We start from the raw sequence: 20,344 nt of genomic DNA on the forward strand, positions 1-20,344 counted from the left end.
TGACCTCCAGGCCGGAATGCCCTGACGGAGCAGCTAGCATGGGGAGCAGCTAGCATGGGGACGTCAGTCCGCCTGGCCCTGTGGTTTATGAGGAGGCTGAAGGTTTTAGCCTGGACTTCTGGGAGGGGCTGGGACTGAAGGTCAGTCGTGGGAGCCAGCAGGATGTGAGCCCCAAGAGCACTGTGGAGGCCAAAGGCTGGGGGCGCCCTGCTCGGCCAGTGCTGTGTGCCAGGTCTGGGGTCCGGGATGCCCTGGGAGGAGCTTCACGGCTGGATTCCGCCCTGAGCGCCGCGCACCCCGCCCTCGGGTCAGTGCGAACAGGCACCCTCTGGCTATAAACTAATCTCAGCAAGGAGCCCGAGGGAGGGCAGTCTGGGGGAGCGTGCCCTCACTGTGCCCTTTGCCCAACGCTGCAGCTGCGGTGACCGCCCCTCGCCAACTAGCCCTCATCCCTCCTCTTCCTTCCTCAGTGCCGGGCAAGCTCCTCCCCATATACCCGCCCAGTTATTTCAGGCCCTTCACTCAGAGGGCACTTCCTTGGGGAGGCCTCCCTGGCTCCCACCCTAAACACCCTCTTCTTCTCCTGCTTTACTTTTTCTTCGACAACTATCACCATACTCTAAAGTTTATTCAGCTTACTTTTTAAAAATATATATATTTTTATTATTTCGGAGAGGAAGATAGAAACATCAATGATGAGAATCACTGGATCAGCTGCCTCCTGCACCCCCCGCCCCCCACTAGGGATCGAGCCCATAACCCAGGCATGTGCCCTTGACCAAAATCGAACCTGGGACCCTTCAGTCCGCAGGCTGACGCTCTACCCACTGAGCCACACCAGCCAGGGCCATTTAATCTGCCTCGCCAGGACATAAACCCCAAGGCGATGGGGATTTTTGAACTTTGTTCCCTCCTCTGCCCCAGGACCCAGAACACGTCCTGGCACGTGCTGAGTGTGCAGTCAGGGCCTCCTGAACGAGTGGCCTCTCGTACCCTTTAGAAGCAGCTCTTAGACAACAGGCCGCCCCACTCCCACTCCATCCCCCGAAAGGCTAAGTCTGCAAAAACGGGAAAGCTGACCACACTTAGCGGCAGACCCATTGCTGAGGGAGAGTCCGCAAGACCGAGACCTCAGGAGAGCACGCCCAGCGGGGGGGAGGGGGGGGAGGCCCGGGTGCTAGGCCCAGAGCCCCAGCCTCCCTGCTCCGGCTGGCAGGCCCCTTCCTGCCCGGGCTGGCAGCCGCATGAAACTCTCAGACCCTGATCACCGTGGGGAAGGTCCGGGCGGGGGGAGAAGAGGAGGAGAAATTCCTGCCGTAACAGAAGGTGGAGGGAAGACAGACCTCACTAGACAGGGGTAACTTTTATTTGAAGCCAGAAAACACCCTATTGGGGCTCATCTGTAATCTGTGACAGTAAAAAAACAGGAGAAACCAGAACCCAAAGGGCCTGGGAAGGGGGGGGGAGGGGAGGAGGGGCAGGCCAAGGATCAGGCCACGTAGGGGAAGCTGAGCAGCAGCCCCTCGTGGGGCTCCAATTTCAGGCGCCCCAGCTCCAGAGAGGCGCCCTCCTCGCGGCCCGGCTGGGTGCTGAACAGCAGGTCGAGCCTGGCGGGCAGGCTGGCGCTGGCGGGCAGGCTGGCGCTGGCGGGCAGGCTGCTGGAGGCCTCCAGCCGGGCCGGCTGGCCCACGTCCCCGAAGTTGAGCACCACCAGGTAGCGCTCGTTCTGGTCCCAGTGGCGGACGTAGGAGAAGAGGTTGGGCCCCGAGGGGAGCACGTGGAAGTCCCCGTGCAGCAGGGAGCGCTCCTTGCCCCGGTGGTCACTCAGCCGCCGGAACAGGGTCAGGAGGGAGCCAGTGTCTTCGCTCTGGCCCTGCAAGCGATGGAGGCATAGCGGGAGAGATGAAGCACTCTGCTGGCTGCAAACCCCCACAAGCCACCGGGCCGGCTGCTGGTCAGGCCCTGCCCCCTCAAACCCGTACCTTCACCGTCATGTTGGAGCTCACAGGTCCCGAGGTGTTGAAGGAGCTGGACTCATCCCACAGCATGACCGGGGCCTGCTCAGGCTGGAAGGCAGGGAAAACGGGACTTGGGGAAGGCTGGCCCCACTCCCCCTTCTCCTCCTCCTGTGCCCCCGGCCCCCGGCAGGCCCTCCCGCCCTCTCACCTAACTTCTGGGAGCAGCAAGGACGGCTCCCACCTCAAGTCCGGCTCCCACCTCAGGTCCGTGCCCTGCCCCTCGGCCAGGGGGCTCCTCCCCCAGACAGCCCCGGGCCAGCTTCCTCACTCCCGCCTCCGCTCAGCTGTCTCACAGGGTTCCCTGTGGCTTCCTTCTGCGGAGCACTCAGCCCTCTGTGCACTGCTCTGTGCTCCAGGCACGGCGCACGGGAATCACTCCGCAAAACGTGGGGAATGAATGAATGACCGGCTCTAGAGATACCAGCTCAGGGGGCAGCCTCCATGCCTGTGGCTAGAGCTAAGCGCGTGCCTTCCGGTCTTACCCTATCCCTTCTCTCACTCACCTGGCTCCCCCACTAAACCAGGAGAGCCCAGCAGAGTACCCATTGTCCAATGAATGAATGAATGAATGAGTGAGTGAGTGAGTGAATGAATGAGTGAGTATCATACTGAACACTACCAGGTACGACATTGCATTAAAGTAGCCGTCACTTTATCCGAACCGCCCTACAAGAGAGGCAGCCTCGCAGAACAGATGACCGGGACGTGGAGATATGACACCGCTTGCCGCGGCCACACAGCGACGGACCAGGTGACCGACCAGGAGACCGACCAGGAAACAAACGCAGCTCCCCCGCGGGTCACGCCTGTCCGCGGCATCCACGCCTATCCTGGCGGGTAAACACGGCTCCCCCCCTGCGCCGAGAAGGCAGCACCCAGTACCTGTCCGGGTAGGGCCGCTGCCTTCAGGCCGATCTCGTCCCCATAGCTGAACACCGGGGTCCCCGGCAGCGTGAAGAGCAGCAGCTGGTAGAGGCGGAGGAGCGGGGCCGGCACGAAGGAAGTCAGGAGGCCCTTCTGGGACAGCTGTGGGAATGGGCGCACCGGTGAGCCCCCAAGCCCCCACCGCCCGTCTCGCAACACCCCCCCTTTCCTCCGAAACGCACCCTGCCCTCTCCCGCCACGGTGGTACTCACACTCCAGCTGCACCAGCGACTGTCATTGGTCAAATGCCCACGAGTGGCACTTAAGTACTGGGCGACCAGCGTTTCCACGTGCTCCCCAGTGAAAGGGGCGGCCGCCAGGTACGAGCTCGTCAGCAGCAGGTCCTTGGCTGGTTCGAGCAGGCTCAAGATCTCCTGAAGGTCGGAGGACCCAGTTCCGGCAATCAAGAGCCTGCAGAGAGCAAAGGTTGGCACAGGACAAGAAAGGAAGGTCAAGGTTGGCACAGGACAAGAAAGGAAGGTCAAGGTTGGCACAGGACAAGAAAGGAAGAAAGGAAGTGAGGAAGACATTTGAACTAGGAACTCCCCCCTTCCCAGGGCCTAGCACTCCACTGAGGGTACCCCCACAAGGGGTCTGGCACTCACCGATCTTCACTGAAGCTCTTGGTGATGTTCTGCCACTCGGCCAACAACAGAGGCGCATTCTAGGAGGCAAAAAGCAGAGGCAACTACTACCCGGCCCTGGCGAGTCCCGCCTGCTCACCAAGGCTGCGTCTCTCCTGGGAATGGAACTCACCTTCAGCTTCTCCACGTCCCGAACCTGGAACCCAGCCACACCAGCCTGCAGCCAGAAGCTCAGAGCATCCTACGGGGGGGACACGGGGCGACAAAGGACAGAGTGACACTCTGCTGCGGAGGCCCCCACGCAGCCTGCCTGCCAGGTGCTTCCTCGTGACCTGGGCAGGCACCTGCAAGAGAGCCGGGAATGGCCTCGTGTCCCCACCTCCATTATAAAGGTTTAGCCCTTGGTCCCTCCCCTCCTAACTGATCACTGCTTCTCGCAGCGATCTCTCTCTACTCCAGCCCATGGCTTCACCTTTGATAACCACAGAGGAGGCCCGAGAGAGAAAGTGTGTTCATAACCGTAACCTCGTTTAATCCTTAGCACGTGTGGAGTGCTGCATACCCATTTCAGAGACGGGGAAATAGTCTCAAAGAAGCAAAAGTCTCACTGAGAGAGGCGCAGTGACAGGGCTCAAACACCAGTCAAAACCCCCAGACAAAGAATGACTCCTCTCCCATGTCCTGAGGCCAGGAGCGGTGCAAAGGGCTGTGGTCAGGGCAGAGCTGGGCAGGGCCACCCGAGGATGAAAGACTGAAATGCCAAGCATCCCCCCTGGGCAGTTTCCATGAAGATGTGGGACAAAGAGCCGGTTCTGGGGGACAGGCCCAGGCCTGAAGCCCTGGCGTGTGAGGCTCAGAACATGAAACCCCATTCCCACTGCCCGTTTTCCCCTTTTCCTCCCTGCTCCGTGTGCTCCCTCCTCACGTCTCCATTTTCATCTGAGCCACCATCTTCGTCTCGTTACCATCCGAAAACTTCCCTATCAGTAACGCTTAAAGGGTCTTCCAGCAGCGTGCTGACGGGTGAGCTGGATGACTCCCAGGTCCTCCCGAAATGCCGGGAGGACAGATCCTACCGCCAAATCAGGGCTGCCAGCCACATGAGGCTCTGCCTCCATTTCTGTTCTGCCCGTTTGTTCTGAACCGGTCAGTGTCCCATAAGGCAGGCCTGAGGAGCCTGGGTGACATTGCCAGCCCCTCCCCCAGCCCAGCCTGTGGGCTACAGAGCTTGAGCCTACACCTTCAGGGAAGAGGTTCAAGAATGAGGTTACTTGGACCTCAACCCAGCACATGGAACCCTCTGAACCTTAGTGTCCGCGTGCAGTTCGGGGCTAACGATAGGGACCTTGTGTGGGTTCGCCGGGGATTGGAAAACATCTATAAAACACTTGGCACCGCCTCAGACACAGGAAGATCCCCACGCTTGGAATTTCAGGCAGGGCTGTACTTCAAAGCATCAAACAAGGACTGGCAAACCAGTCCGGACAGACTCCCACTGGGAAGCGCTCCTCTCCCCAAAGGAAGCAAAGCCAAACCCAGATTAGCATCTGAGAAGCTCCCCTCCAGGCACAGTCACCACCAGAGTCGAGGAAACAGGAAAAAGGAGCGCCCCAAGGGAACAAGCAAAAAACGGGTGCACTTGCCTGCCGCTGGGGGGGGGGGGGGGCATGCCTGCTCGGCTGCAGGAGCCAGGGCCCCTGCGGGAGGGGGGCTGGGTTTACGACGGGCTGCCATGCAAGGACCCCACAAGCCAAGGACCTGGCCCCCACCTGCCATGGGCACCCGCACACTCACGGTTATCTTGGTGGCCACCGCGTCCGTCTGAGTGGGGAGGAACCACGAGTCCTGGCCCCTGTAGTTGGGAGTGAGGTCCAGAATGACCCGGATGCCTGGAACAGTGGAGGGAGAAGCAGGTGTTGAGAAAGGAGGAGAGCAACCAATACCCGTCAGCAGAGCGATTCCTTTGTATCACTTGTGACAGAAGCTTAGGTTTGAACCCTGGCAAGCCTCAGTCCAGTGAAACCGAGACACGAGCAAGAAGGGGCCTTGGCACCTCACAGGGCAGCAGGTGAACAGCATGAAGAGAAGGCTGATCGAGAGGGTCCTGGGCTCCCCACCCAGAGCGAACCCTTTTAAAGACAAGGTTTTATCTGGGTTTTCTTTCCAAAAGGGTCCACTCTTTTCAAGTTTAAAAACCACCACCTTAGTGAAAGCCCGTTTTGAAGCCCAGAAGTGAACGGCCTGCACAGCAAGTGGGAAGTCCCTGAGCCGCTAGGCGAACCCCGCTTAGGCCGAGCCTCCCGTCTCCTCGGTGCCTGCCAGCAAAGCTCGGAGCCAGCAGCAGCGGGGCAGACAAAAACCCTCCCCTGCCTTTCCCCTCCTAGCTGCTCCCTTGCCAACTCCAAGGTCCTCCCGGGCCCCTAACAAAGGCACGCACTCTTTTTCATGGCCGACTGCAGGAGACTCTCAAAATCTTCCTTGGAGCCAAAAGCGGGGTCGATCTGTTCCAAGTTGGTCCCATCGACGTCGTCTTTCTGGGTCTTGTGAATGGGGCCCAGCACGACGCCCTTCACCTTGAGGGAGCTCAGGTAATCCAGGCGCCCCTTCAGGCCTGCGACGGGAGGGACGAGGTCAGAGTGGGCGGGCCTGGGACCCTCCCCGCCCCCGGGGCTCAGAGCGGAGCGGAGGGCGAGCAGCTGATGTAAAGGGCCGAGCACGTTGCTACAGGAACCCGGGGCTCCGGGAGGAAGGGCAGAGGCTGAGTCACCGTCCCACGTGAAGGAGGGAGGGAGGGAGGGGAAGGGGAAACTCTTTGAAGAAAGGCCGGAGGCGCTGCGTCCCAGGCAGCGGCGCTACCGGGTGGGGTGGAGAACCCTCCGGGTCCATGGGGGGGGGGGGGGGCGGGTGCGAGCGGCACACCCGTGAAACCCGGGGCGCTGGGGTGACCCGTGAAACCCGGGGAGCTGGGGTCAGGGGCTGGGTGCACGCGCTCACCGGCCAGGCCGCCCGCGCCGGGGCCCTGGAAGGCCTGCAGGTCGCCGACGCGGTAGAGCGCCCCCTTCTGCCACCAGGCCTGCGCCGGCAGGTCGCGGCAGCGCGGCGCGCGCACGATGATGAGCACGGCGCCCGCCAGCATGCCCAGCCAGCCGAGCCAGAAGAGCAGCAGCAGCGCCCAGCGCGTGCGCACCCAGCCCGGGCTGCCCGCCACCTTCAGCAGCTCCTCCTTGGACAGGCCCGTGAACTTGGCGGCCGCCGCCTCCGCCTCGTCGTCGGCCACCTTGATCTTCACCAGCCCGTTCTTCTCGGCGCCGCCCGCCATGGCCGCGGACCCGGCCGCCCCCGAGGCCGCGTTCATCGGCTGCTTCTCGGGCTCCAGCTCGTTCAGCTCCACCTCCTTCATGTCCACCTCGGCGTCCTGGCTCATGGTGCCTGCGGGACCGGCGACACGACGCGGCCTGCGATCAGGTGGCGGCTGGACGCGGGTCTCGACCTCCGGGACCCAGAACGCTCTCCCCGGCGGCCGCTCCGAGCGCCAGACCTCGTCTGCGGGGCGGGGCGGCGCGACCTCGGGGAGGGGCGCAGGGAGCCCCGCCCCGGCCCGGCCCGCCCACCTCCCCTTAAAGAGGAACCTCCCGGGGTGCTCATGGGACCTATTTGCCCTGCGCAGGACTCAAGCCACCGCCTGCCTCGCCTTCCCCGCCGGCCTCGCCTTCCCCGCCGGCGGGAGGCCCTAAGGCCTAGAGCACAGCCACCCTGCGCCCTGTGCGCCCAGGCCTCGGCTCAGACCTCTGGGGCTCAGGCCTCTGGGGCTCAGACCTCTGGGGCTCAGACCTCTGGGGGCTCAGGCCTCTGGGGGCTCAGACCTCTGGGGGCTCAGACCTCTGGGGCTCAGACCTCTGGGGCTCAGACCTCTGGGGCTCAGCCCTCTGGGGGCTCAGACCTCTGGGGCTCAGACCTCTGGGGGCTCAGGCCTCTGGGGGCTCAGGCCTCTGGGGGCTCAGGCCTCTGGGGCTCAGACCTCTGGGGGCTCAGGCCTCTGGGGGCTCAGGCCTCTGGGGGCTCAGATCTCTGGGGGCTCAGGCCTCTGGGGGCTCAGGCCTCTGGGGCTCAGGCCTCTGGGGCTCAGACCTCTGGGGCTCAGACCTCTGGGGGCTCAGCCCTCTGGGGGCTCAGGCCTCTGGGGGCTCAGGCCTCTGGGGCTCAGACCTCTGGGGCTCAGCCCTCTGGGGGCTCAGCCCTCTGGGGGCTCAGACCTCGCTCCCGCAGGGCTCGGCTCAGCCCTCTGGGGGCTCAGCCCTCTGGGGCTCAGAGCTCGCTCCCGCAGGGCTCGGCTCAGCCCTCTGGGGGCTCAGCCCTCTGGGGCTCAGAGCTCGCTCCCGCAGGGCTCGGCCCACTCCTGCAGACTCGTCCTGACTTGCTCAGTTCACTCAGGAGGCAGCGGCTCTTTAGGGGACGCCCGCTGCACCGCTTGGCTGTGTGAACTTTACTGGACCAGCCCCGGCCCAGTCTTGTCAGGAGGTTTGATGATGACCCTGCCTGGACCCTGTGGTCTCACCCTCCCCGCCCCCAGGGTCTGGCGCCAGGATGCAGGCAGCTGGGCATTGGACATGCACGAGAGCCTGGTGGGCAACCTCTGGGCTGTAGCCTGTCAGCGGCATCTAGGTGTTTCCTACAACTGATGGGAGAGGCCATGGTCAGACCCTCCCCCACCCCAGGTCCCCCCCCCCAGTCCCAGCCTCCCCAGCTGCCCTCGCCTCCGACCCCTTCCCTATGGACGCCCCGCGGCAGCTCTGCTCAGAGGCCTTGAAGACCTCAACTTCCCAACAGGCCGATCCCTGAACTGGGGTAGGTGAGCACAGCAGGGGCTGCCGGACAGCAGCCCCCGGGGCGCCTCACCCTCAGGAACGCCTGGTTCCTGGCAGTGCCTGCTGGGCCGTTTTCAGAGAGCTGGAGGAAGGAAGTTCCTCCCCCTCCCTCACGGGGGCGGGAAGCCAAGATGGCTGTATGTTTGGAAGAAAGCAGAAACCAAGATCTGAAGCAGCAACAGACAAGAAGGGGAGCCGAAGGTGTGAGAGGCTCATCCTCCGCCATCCCCTTCATCCCAGAGCCCACACCCCATCCCAGGCCTGGTGAAGCCGGAACCAACTCCTAAAGGGAGGCAGCCAAGTGGGCAGAGGTTGGAGTTCAGTCCGGTGTTCGATGATGATAAGACGTCCCAGGTGCCCGAGCCAACCAGGGGCTCTGCCCAGACCTTTATCCCCGGCACGAAAGCTCACGGTTGAACACTGGGGTCAGAAGCTCTCCTTGAGATGGTCCAACACCACCCCCACCCCGCACCCCAGGAACACAGCATCGCCCTCAGTCCCGTGGCTCCAGACAGATAACGCCAGTCCCTTCGGCACGGGATGAAGTAGCTGACACCTTACCGCCCATTTATCACCCACCACACCCACCACAGGGACTACCCTCCGCCCCGCAGCCTCAGCCACAGGCCGTTTGCTGCCTCGGCATCTTTTTGCCCAGGCCACTCCCTCCGTGTTTTGCCTTCCTATTCTGCCAGTTTTGCCTCATAAACTCCTATTCATTCAAGACTTAGCTCAAATGACAGCTTTCCCCCGCTGCCCCACAAGAATCACTTTCCACCCACTGTGCACCTACCTCTGCCACCACTCACGTCCCCTTTGTGTATTACATTTCCTCGTCTGGGCGCCTGTGGCACCTGAAACGGGGCAGGGCCCTTGTGCTATTTGTCAGTGGACCTGCCTCTCAGGTAGCAGAGAGCAGGTGCTTGTCTGGTAAATGAGTGGATGAACTGTATCAATCAAGCCCCAATAATTCCTTTCTTAGACACACTTCAACAAAAGTAGCATGTGACGATAGAGAGGTACAAGTGAAAAGGAATTTAAACTGTTAACGTAAAAAACCATTGATACCTGTAAAGAATTTGTGTGATTTTATTTGAGCCAAACTGTCGATATATGCTGGGAAGCAGAACCTCAAGGAATTGAGATAATGCTCCCGAGAATGGCGGGTTACATCTGTATTTATACATTGCCATCAAAGGAAAGGGATGGAGGTGGGTTACATGAAATCCATTGGTGAAAGACTAGAGAGGCGGGAGAAAGCAAAGCGGGGGGGTGGGGGGAAACCCCTGGGATTGGATAACAAGTAAAATGAAAGACACATACTTAGGTGGGTGAAGGAACAATTAACATAACAATGAAGGAATTTGTGATCTCTGTCCTGGCTCCCAGCATATTAGGTTGTGCCCTGAGGGGTCCAGAAAAAGGGAAATTACAAGCTACCCAGACTTTTCAAAGGGTATGTTATCATAGATGCAAAAAGACAGATGGGGCCCTAACCGGTTTGGCTCAGTGGATGGAGCTTCGGCCTGTGGACTGAAAGATCCCAGGTTCAATTCTGGTCAAGGGCATGTACCTTGGTTGCGGGCACATCCCCAATAGGAGGTGTGCAGGAGGCAGCTGATTGTTGTTTCTCTCTCATCAATGTTTCTAACTCTATCCTTCTCCCTTCCTCTCTGTAAAAAAATCAATAAAATATATATATTTTTAAAAAGACAGATATGATCAATTAAGGCAGTGGTCGGCAAACTCATTAGTCAACAGAGCCAAATATCAACAGTACAACGATTGAAATTTCTTTTGAGAGCCAAATTTTTTAAACTTAAACTTCTTCCAACGCCATTTCTTCAAAATAGACTCGCCCAGGCCGTGGTATTTTGTGGAAGAGCCACACTCAAGGGGCCAAAGAGCCGCATGTGGCTCGCGAGCCGCAGTTTGCCGACCATGGAATTAAGGTAAAGGTTGACCTTGTCAGTGAAGATACCGGCCTAGGAGGTAACTGCCCACCATAACTGCTTTTAGGTAAAGTTTAATTTCAGACCATCCTTTGTGGTGACTTTAGATCTCTGAGTTTGCAAGACCGCCATGCAGGCCTCCCCTGAGCTTGTCAGGTCAGCATGTGGCCCCTTTCGTCCACAGAACAGTATTTATAAAGATGAAGCTGTTTATGCAGGGGACGAGACTCGGAACCGTTCAGCCAAAATAAAACACAGCAGTACCAAATCGGGGAAGGGGAGGACAGAAAAGCAAGGGTGGAGAAAGAGGGCAGGAGGGGGCCAGAGAGCCTCGGATTCGACAATGTATGTTGACAAATATAAAATTTAATGTTTAACACAGGAATGCAAAGTATAGAATTTGTCAAAAAGAATTTAGCCTTCAAGAGAAAATGAGGAAAAGCAAAGAAAAAAAGCAGTTTGATGGTCCAGGAGCCCTCAGCACTTCACACTCAGGCCGGCAGGTGGGGGCGGGGCCCTGAAATCTTTCTAATTCTGTTGCAAAAATTCATGTCCCTGGTTTCCCACCAGATGAGAATTACTTGACCTTGGCCAAAAGATAAGGACATTATTTCCCCCAAAGTATAAAAAAGGATTTCCAAAGAGAGAGCAAAGATGGGAGGACAGTTAGAAACAGGAGACCGTCTCCCAAGCCCAGGACATGATTCCAAAGACCCAGGAAAAGGCATCGGGGCTCCGCCTCTGAGACACCCATCACCCCAGCAGTTCAGCCACCTGAAAAGAGGTGTTGCCTGAAGTTAAGAAACTGAGCATTTGGAAGTCCAAGTGCAGCTGAAATGAGAGCGAAGGAGGAGGCAGACCCTAACCGAAGGGACTGCGTGGGCCGCTGTCTGGGCAGAACTGGTGTCAGGTTATTCCAAATCCTGCAGCAGGGACACTGGTTCACACAGAAGAGGGTTGTCTTAGGGAAGGTGAGGAAGGTGAGGGGGGAAGAACCAGAAAGAGTAAAGGAAATGCAACTAAAAGCATCTCTTGGGCAAAGAGAAATGAAGGCGCCAGCCTACACGACACAGGCATCCAGAATGGTTCACCGCTCCCAGAGCTTTCCGACAGTATAACCTAAAGGCACATAATGAGAATGTGGGAGCTTGGATTTCAGTAGAGAATCTTAGCTGAAGTCACCACTAGGATAGGGACTGAAGAATTACACCTGTTACATGATTATCACAGCCCCCATTTCACACATTTTCTAACCATTGTGAGTCCCCCTGAGCACATGCTCCCAGAGGCACTGCAATACAGGCTGTGATACTGGGAGAAGAGAAATACAGATGCTCCTTGACTTACGATGGGGTTACATCCCAAGAAATCCATCGTGAATTGAAAATATTGTAGGTCGAAAATGTATCTAATACAGCTAACATCACAGCTTAGCCTAGCCCTTCTCCTGAATTCTTACTGCGTTCGCACCATTGTAAGCAAAAAATCACAAGGCGAACCATCCTACGTTGGTCTTCATCCCCGTTTCCGGCACGAGAGCTACTGACCCCTTTACTTCCTGAACAACAGAGGTGACCGGCCATCTTGTGTTCTAATGTTTGGTCTTAGGCCTCCCAGACACAGGGCTTCTCAGACCCTTGGGGTCTAGTGTAGTAAGAGTGTCGTTTTGTATGTGAAGGAGGTGCTGGGGGGAGGAGGGAGGCCTAGATAGTCCCAGGATAGGGGGTGGTTGCCAGAGGAATTACCAGTGATCAGTAGGTTACAACTTTCGGCCCCACCCCCTGGACCTCGAGAGAGGGGAGAGGCTGAATACTGAGTTAATCTCCAGTGGCCATGGACGTGCCTGCGCGATGGCACCTCCATAAAAGCCCGACACACAGGGTTTGGAGAGCTTCCAGTTGGTGAACACAGCCATGTGCCAGGAAGATAACACTCCCCAAGCTCCTGTGCTTGGAACTCTTCCAGCCCTCTTCCTGTGTACCTCCTTTCTGGCTGTTCATTCATGTTATCCTTTACTAGAGGCCCAGTGCACGAAATTTTGTGCACTGGTAGGGTCCCTAGTGGCTGCCGGCTGCCGGCAGGGTACTCCCTCCCTTCCCCCAGTCGCCTGCTGCTGCCACTGCCACCAGCCAGGTCCTCTCTCCCTTCCCCCGGCCGGCCCGCACCCTGGTTGAACTCCTAGAAGAACTCCCGGTTGATGGGACAATATGCATCCTATGCTTTTATTATCCTATATAATAAAAGGGTAATATGCAAATTGGTAATATAAAAAAATTTATATGGTAATATAAAAAAATAAAAGGGTAATATGCAAACGGCAGAATGACTGGTCACTATGATGCGCACTGACCACCAGGGGGAAGGCACTCAGGGAGCAGGCCTAAGCCATCAGTCAGACATCCCCCAAGGACTCCCGGGCTGCTAAAGGGCGCAGGCCAGGCTGAGGGGACCTCCCCCCCCCCCCCCCCGTGCACAAATGTCATGCACCAGGCCTCTAGTATAGGATAATAAACTGGTAATAGGAAGTAGAGGGTTACCCTGAGTTCTATGAGCTGTTACAGCAAATTCAAACCTGAGGAGGGGGTTGTGGGAACGCTGATTTGTAGCCAGCTCAGATAGAAGTGTGAGTAACCTGGGAACGGATTACTTGAGATTGGTGTCTGAAGTCGGGGATAGTATGTAAGACCGAGGCCTTAACCTCTGGGGTCTGTACAAACCCTAGGTGTTAGTTTCAGAACTGAATAAATTGTAGGACATCCGGTTGGTGTTTGCACAGAGGTGGAGAACTACTTGGTGTGGAAAACCCATACATTTGGTGTCTGAAGTATTCTGAACAGAAAACAGATCATAGTGGATGGTAGCAAACAGGTCATAACAGCAGATTCTTCTGTAGACCCTTGGTTGAATGCACTCAAATATGGAAATGTTATTTAAGAAAGATTTTTCTTATTCATTACACTAAAGAGAGAAGGTACATTATGAAATAACAGAAATCTAGATTCTAACTACCACTCTTCCATGAAAAGAGTAGGTAAACTCAAAACAAAAATTTGTACTATTAAGGTGCTGACTTAAAACTCAGAAGTTTAAGAAAAGTGGATTTTACCACAAGTTTGGAAGGGGAATCCCTTTTTATCCTCAAATTAGCAAGCAGCATTAGAACTGAGTTACCATATAGTAAATTTCTTTGAAATAATGTCAGAAATTTACAAAAACACTTTTATCGATACCTAACACTTGATCTGGGGAAAAATATTGAGACCTAAATATTTTTATCTACTTCCAGCAAATAAAGTCCTATACAGAAAAATAAAACTGTATCTATAGACAAATTATTAGGATAAGAGTTCAGTAAAATACTAGACACAAGACAAGATACAAAAATAATTCTGTTCTGAACACTAGTAGCAAACTACTAGGAAAAAAATTTAAGTTGCCATGTCCACTAGCAATGAAAACATTCGCGCACAAAATACTGAGTACCTACTATGTTCTAGGCACTGTTCTATGAGCTGGGGAGGTAGCAAGGAATGAGTCCCTGCTCTCATGAAGCTTAATTCCACTGAGTGGAAGAAAGAGAATAAAAATAAATATTCAAACACATATCAAATGATTACAAGCCACAAATGTTAAAAAATATAGTATCTGAAACTAATAAAACTAATAAACTCTTGTGTAAAGCATATAAAATATACCTAAAAGTCAGTAAGGCCTGGCTGGCATGGCTCAGTGGTTGAGTGTTGACCTATGAACCAGAAGGTCATGGTTCAATTCCCGGTCAGGGCACATGCCCGGGTTGCTGGCCCGATCCCCGATATGGGGTGAGCAGGAGGCAGCCGATCAATGATTATCTCCATCACTGATGTTTCTATCTCTCCCTCTCCCTTCCTCTCTTAAATCAAATTAAAAAAACATATATACTAGAGGTCTAGTGCACGAATTCGTGCACGGGTGAGGTCCCTTGGCCTGGCCAGTGATCAGGTCAATCAGGGCATCTCGCCCAATCCCGATCAAGACCACGGGAGGTTGGCTGGCTGATGGGGGGTGGGCCACGGGAGGTTCCGATTGGGGCGATCGGGGCCAGCCAGCCAGGGGAAGGGGCCACGGGAGGTTGGCCAGCCAGGGGTAGGACCACAGGATGTTGGCTATGGGAGCACACTGACCACCAGAGGGCAGATCCGGCATTGAGAGTCTGCCCCCAGGTGGTCAGTGCGCATCATAGCGACTGATCAACCGGTCATTTGGTCCTAACAGTTGTTTAGGCTTTTATATATATAGATATATGCGTGCGCGCGCGCACGCGTGCGCACACACACACACACACACATATACACAACATCTGACTAAAACAAGTGATGACAAGGATATGAAAATGCATAACATTAATTAGAACAATCACTCCAAGCGAGCTATGTGCAACAGGCTGTAGCATTGAAAATATAGCCATAACCCAGCAATGTCACTCCTAGATTCATACCCCAGAGAAACTCTCACACATATGCACAAAGCAACAGTCAAAAGATTTCACAGCAACACTGATTATAGTAGTAAAAATTTGGAAGTCTGGAGAGGGCCTATCACTAGTGGACAACATCATTTGTAGTAAACTTCTAAAGAGAAGTTAATTTATTGATTTGAGAGAGAGAAGAGGGGAGAGAGAAACATCCATTTGTTGTCCCACTTATTTATGCATTCATTCGTTGTTTGCTTCCTGTATGTGCCCTGACCGTGGATCTAAACCACAACCTTGGCTTATCAGGACCACACTCTCACCAACTGAGCTGCCCAGCCAAGACATAAAGCACTAAATCTTAAAGACAGGCCAAACGTGTCAAACACGTAGCGCTAAAGAAAAAGAGGAAATAGCAGGTTCACCTTAAATTTTTTCCCAAAAAATTGAAAGGTACAGTGTAATGCCAACCGTCTGCACTTTAACTGGCCTCTATCCCAAAGGGAGGCCGTACCATTCCTGGAGGTCCTGCGATATCAGGCTGGTTTGTGGAATGGATGGAGCAAGTCTTTTTTCAATCTCCCTGTGCCAAAAATCTACTTGCTAAAGAACCCTTTGGGAGACAATTTATCAGATGTTAAATGGTAAGCACAGCCCTAGTCGGTTTGGCTCAGTGGCTAGAGCGTTGGCCTGCAGACTAAAGAGTCCTGGGTTCGATAAGCGCACATGCCCAGGTTGCAGGCTCAGTCCTCAGTAGGGGGCATGCAGGAGGCAGCCAATCAATGATTCTCTGTCATCATTGATGTTTCTCTCTCTCTCCTCTCCCTTCCTCTCTGAAATCAATAAAAAATATACATTTAAAATCTACACTAATAAAATAAAAATATGCAAATTGACCATACCTTCGTGATGCTCACCAGCCCATCAGGAGTGAGTATACAAATTAACCCAACAAAGATGGCAGGTTAATTTGTATACACAGGCACCGAGCAGCCGGGGCTGGGACGCCATGGCGAAGACGCAGGCGTTCCGCACCACCCCAGCTACTCCGGGCCTCTGGGCAGCGTGGGAAGGCAGAAAGGCGGCTCCGGGCCAGAGTGAAGGCGGTGCCGGCAGCCAGGGGAAGGAAGGCCCATTCTTGCACTAATCTTCGTGCATCGGGCCTCTAGTAAATAAATAAAAATCAATGGCAAGAGCAGACATCTCTCTTGATCTTTTTGGGCCAAAAAACAAAGCAATGACCTACAATTAAGGTTCCTAGCAGGCCTTGCTTCCATAAATTTCACTCAAGGTTACAGAAGCAGCCTGAGCCCAGCCGGTGTGGCTCAGTGGATAAAGCGTCGTCGGCCTACCGACTCCTGGGTTTGATTCCGGTCAAGGGCACAGGCCCGGGTTGCAGGCTCAATTCCCAGTAGGGGTCATGCAGGAGGCAGCCGATCAATGATTCTCTCTCATCATTGATGTTTCTCTCTCTCTCTCCCCGTCTCCCTTCCTCTCTATCAATAAAAATATATTTAAAAAAACAAAAGCAGCCTGAAAGCTGTTCCTTATATAAAATTCTGCATTTTCAATTCTCCCCCAGAACCAGTCTAATCCTTCCCTTGGAGAGCTCCCCAATGGCACACTCCTCGGCAGTTCGGGAAATGAGGAAATTCTGTTCTCAAACTGAATTTTTGCCGTAGAGGTGAACGTCCTGCTCCGAGCTCCCAGCAGAGCACTGCGCATCCGCAGATCCCTACTCCTCTGCGAATCCTGGCAGTGCTTCCTGCTGCCAGGAGGGGGCAAAAGATGCCGAGAAAAACGCCTGAAAGCAGGTTGCATCCTCCATGACAGCGATTTTCAACCTTCTTCATCTCATGGCACACATAAACTAATTACTAAAATCCTGTGGCACACCAAAAAAAATATATTTTTGCTGATCTGACAAAAAAATATGTATGGTTTTGATTCATTTACACTAGACGGCTATTGTCATGTTGGCTGTTGTAATTTTTTAAAAATGTGTTTTTATTGATTTCAGAGAGAGGGAGATAAAAACATCAAGGATGAGAGTCATTGATCAGCTGCCTCCTGCGTGCCCCCTACTGGGGATTGAGTGGGAAACCTAGGCATGTGTCCTAACCTGGAATCAAACCATGACCTTCTGATTCCTGGGTCGGTACTCCACCACGGAGCCACTCAGACCGGGCTTGGCATCTTATTCATGTGTTTGTTTCTGTGTCTATCCACCAGAATAGAAACCCCAAGGTGCACAAAGGTCCTGTCTGCTTTGTTCCCTGTTGTAGCTCCCGGCTTAGTAGGTGCTCAACCGATACTGGTAGAGTAAATGTTAAATGAAAGTCACCTGTAATCCCCCACTGCCAAGAACACTGGATTTTGTTGGCACCTATTCCCTTCACCCCCTTTATAGCTTACAGAAAGAGCATCCCGTGTTTGACAGTCCCCCTTTCTAGTGGATTCTATGTCACTACAAAAGAGGTTGCAAACTCAGTCTAACCACCTTTGGCTCACAGGCATATTTTGATTGGCTCACAGAATATGCTTTAAAAAAAGGGACGTTTGCCCTAGCTGGTTGGCTCAGTGGATAGAGCGTCGGCCTGCAGACTGAAGGGTCCCGGGTTCGATTCCAGTCAAGGGCATGTACCTTGGTTGCAGGCACATCCCCAGTGCGGGGTGTGCAGGAGGCAGCTGATCAATGATTCTCTCTTAACAATGTTTCTGACTATCCCTCTCCCTTCCTCTCTGTAAAAAATCAATAAAATATATTTTTTAAAAAAACACAAACACCTCAGTCTAACCACCTTTGGCTCACAGGCATATTTTGATTGGCTCACAGAATATGCTTTAAAAAAACGGACATTTGCCCTAGCCGGTTTGACTCAGTGGATAGAGAGAGCGTCGGCCTGTGAACTGAAAGGTCCCAGGTTCGATTCTGGTCAAGGGCACGTGCCCGGGTTGTGGGCTTGATCCCCAATGGGAGACTTGCAGGAGGCAGCCGATCCATGATTCTCTCTCATCATGGATGTTTCTATCTCTCTCTCCCTCTTCCTTCCTCTCTGAAATCAATAAAAACATATTAAAATAAATAAATAAACGGACATTAGGTGTTTACCACAAACGACTGAAACTAGCACTAGCCAGTTTGGCTCAGTGGATAGAGTATCGGCCTGGGGACTGAAGGATCCCAGGTTCATTCCAGTCAAGGGCCTATGCCCAGGTTGTGGGCTGGATCCCCAGTGGGGGGTGTGCAAGAGGCAGCCAATCAATGATTCTCTCATCATTGATGTTTCTCTCTCTCTTTCTCTCTCCCTTCCTTTCTGAAATCAATAAAAATATATTTTTTAAAAAGAAACACTTTTTTAAAAAATTAAAGTTAGAAGTCAACACTTAAAATAGGCAAATATACAATTTTTGATTTCTTGAACCTCTTGGTCATATTTCTTTAGAGACCACTCAAGCAAGGCAATCAGCTGGAGCTAAGATAGGGCCGCCTAGCTCTCCAGAGGCCCCACCCACTTCACATCGCTTATCTGCATTCCTGACATTTTTGTAGGTGTGAGTTGGAGGGAGACCCTGACTTAAATCCTCTCCTTCCCTTTTCCACTGCCATTACACTAGTTACAGAATCCACTTACCTGCAGCCTAAACTACTGAGACAATCTAATTAATGTCCTTGTCTCCATCTTATTCCTCAATTCGTAATCACCACCCTGCTCAAAAACTTCTATGGGCTTTTTTCTTACTATCTTTAAGTTCAATGATTTGGCTTTGCAATCCAGGCCCTCCTCATCTGGCCTTCCCCAGAAAAATCTTTCCCAGTTTTATATTCTATATTCCTTTCATGATTATATCCATACACTTTCTTCCTTTTCCAGCTCCTCCAAGTCTGTGTTCAAATTGTTTCTTTAACTTAAATTTCCTCCCTGGGTCAGTCTATCTAACCCTTCAAAATTCAGACAGACACTCCATAGAGCATTTCCAATCTCCATTCCCACATACAACCCCCCTCGCCCTGCCTGCCTACTCTGGGACTTCTGGATTTCCCATAAATTTCCTGGTCCATCTACTTGAACAAAGCACTTAATAGTTACTGAGCAAATGAATTTATTCGACCATAATAACTTTGTTCAAACTGGAACTGTCTCCATGTTGTGTACACTGTCACTTGTTATATTATCCTGGGACCACATTGCCCCCAAAGAAGTGAAAATTGGTTCTCGGTAGAGGAAGGAGCGGCAGGAAAATCTTAGATATTGAGAAGGTTTCTGGCCCCGCAAAAGGCCACAGTACACTGGCAGATACACAGTGCATCAGTGGTATTACAATTTCATGGGGCCCTAGCTGGTTTGGCCCAGTGGATAGAGCATCAGCCTGTGGACTGAGCAGCGGTCGCCAACCGGTGGTCTGTGGACCACTGGTGATCCGTGAGGTCTGAAAGGTTGGCGACTGCTGAACTGAAGGGTCCAGGTTCGAGTCCAATCAAGGGCACATGCCCAGGTTTCCGGCTTGATCCCCAGTAGTGGGCGTGCAGGAGGCAGCCGAACCATGATTCTCTCATCATTGATGTTTCTATCTCCCTCTCCCTTCCTCAATAAAAAAACAATATATATATACGTATTAAACAATTTTTTCATGGGGGTGGGAATTGAAGGGGAAAATGTCTTTTTAAGGCGCCTGTGGAGCGATAATAATGAGGGAAGACTGAGAAACGGTACCCGAAGATCATTCCATTTTGTTTCCTGTGTATCTGCTTGGTCCCCGGCTACCTTGTCCCAGTGTGTGATGAGGGCAGTCGAGCATGGATGTCAAAGGGCAGGGTGTGGAATCAGGCGGCCTGGATCTGGACCTTGGCTCTCCTGTTTCTTAGCTGGATGACACAAGCAAGTTACCTAAGGTCTCTGGGTCTCGGGTTCCTCATCTATAACCTCTCCTTCCTCCCTCTCCCCGGGGGTGGGCACTAAGTGAGGTCGCACAGCGGAGCACACCCCAAGGGCTCTGTGCACGTCTGTAAAACGCGCGCGCACTTTAGGTGTCCACCACCACCGACCGGTGACCGAACGCGGCAGGTCTCAGCAACCAGTCTCCAGGTGACGGGAACCCTGGCAACCAGGCGGGAGTTGCAGGGGGTCCCTCGCCTAGGAAAGGGGTAGTGAGTGCACCCACCACCTGGGATGTGGGGACTCATCGATTCATGCAGGGCGCTTAACACGGTGCTCCGAGCGCGAGCCGCGCTGCCAGTCAGGATCCTGGCAACACTGGGCCAGACGCAGGACGCGGGGGGCCAGCCAGGAAAACCAGACCCTGTCCCAAGACTCGAGCAGAGCGCCTCCGCCCTGGCTCACCCCCGACATGGCTCCAGGCAGGGACCTGCAGCCGAGCGCCCCCAGCCCGGGCCTCAGTACCTGAGTCGCCTCCCGCGCCGGCACCCTGCGCACCAGGCCCGGTCGAGGGTTCAGGAGGCTCGGGATCCATGGAGGTGGGCCCTGCACACGGGTTTAGGGTGTGTGGGGGCAAGGGGAGCTCAGGGGAGGGTTTGGGGGTGGGAGGCTCT

The 20,344-nt window shown here is 54.1% G+C and overlaps 1 protein-coding gene across 1 annotated transcript; it reads right to left on the reverse strand.

Annotated features, from left to right (window-relative positions):
- Window positions 1–1,344: 1,344 nt before the first annotated feature.
- On the reverse strand, window positions 1,345–20,314 carry SLC3A2 (solute carrier family 3 member 2). Its single transcript, XM_054725771.1, has 10 exons — window positions 20,196–20,314; window positions 6,521–6,955; window positions 5,964–6,137; window positions 5,321–5,415; window positions 3,699–3,767; window positions 3,548–3,606; window positions 3,155–3,353; window positions 2,901–3,044; window positions 1,983–2,066; window positions 1,345–1,873 (listed from the first exon to the last, which is right to left on the reverse strand). The coding sequence occupies exons 1-10, from the start codon at window positions 20,263–20,265 to the stop codon at window positions 1,490–1,492; spliced, it is 1,713 nt and encodes a 570-aa protein (XP_054581746.1). The 5' UTR covers window positions 20,266–20,314; the 3' UTR covers window positions 1,345–1,489.
- Between the last annotated feature and the right edge of the window lie 30 nt (window positions 20,315–20,344).

This window comes from Eptesicus fuscus, chromosome 13 (assembly GCF_027574615.1).
Source record: "Eptesicus fuscus isolate TK198812 chromosome 13, DD_ASM_mEF_20220401, whole genome shotgun sequence".
NCBI classification, from domain to species: domain Eukaryota; kingdom Metazoa; phylum Chordata; class Mammalia; order Chiroptera; family Vespertilionidae; genus Eptesicus; species Eptesicus fuscus.

Bases quoted from the DNA above. Each gene is read 5' to 3' on its own strand.
- SLC3A2 (XM_054725771.1), bottom strand. From the start codon at position 20,265: ATGGATCCCGAGCCTCCTGAACCCTCGACCGGGCCTGGTGCGCAGGGT. The intron at 6,956-20,195 runs GTACTGAGGCCC...CCGGTCCCGCAG, and splicing joins CGGCGCGGGAGGCGACTCAG to GCACCATGAGCCAGGACGCC. The intron at 3,607-3,698 runs GTGAGTTCCATT...TTTGCCTCCTAG, and splicing joins GGGACGTGGAGAAGCTGAAG to AATGCGCCTCTGTTGTTGGC.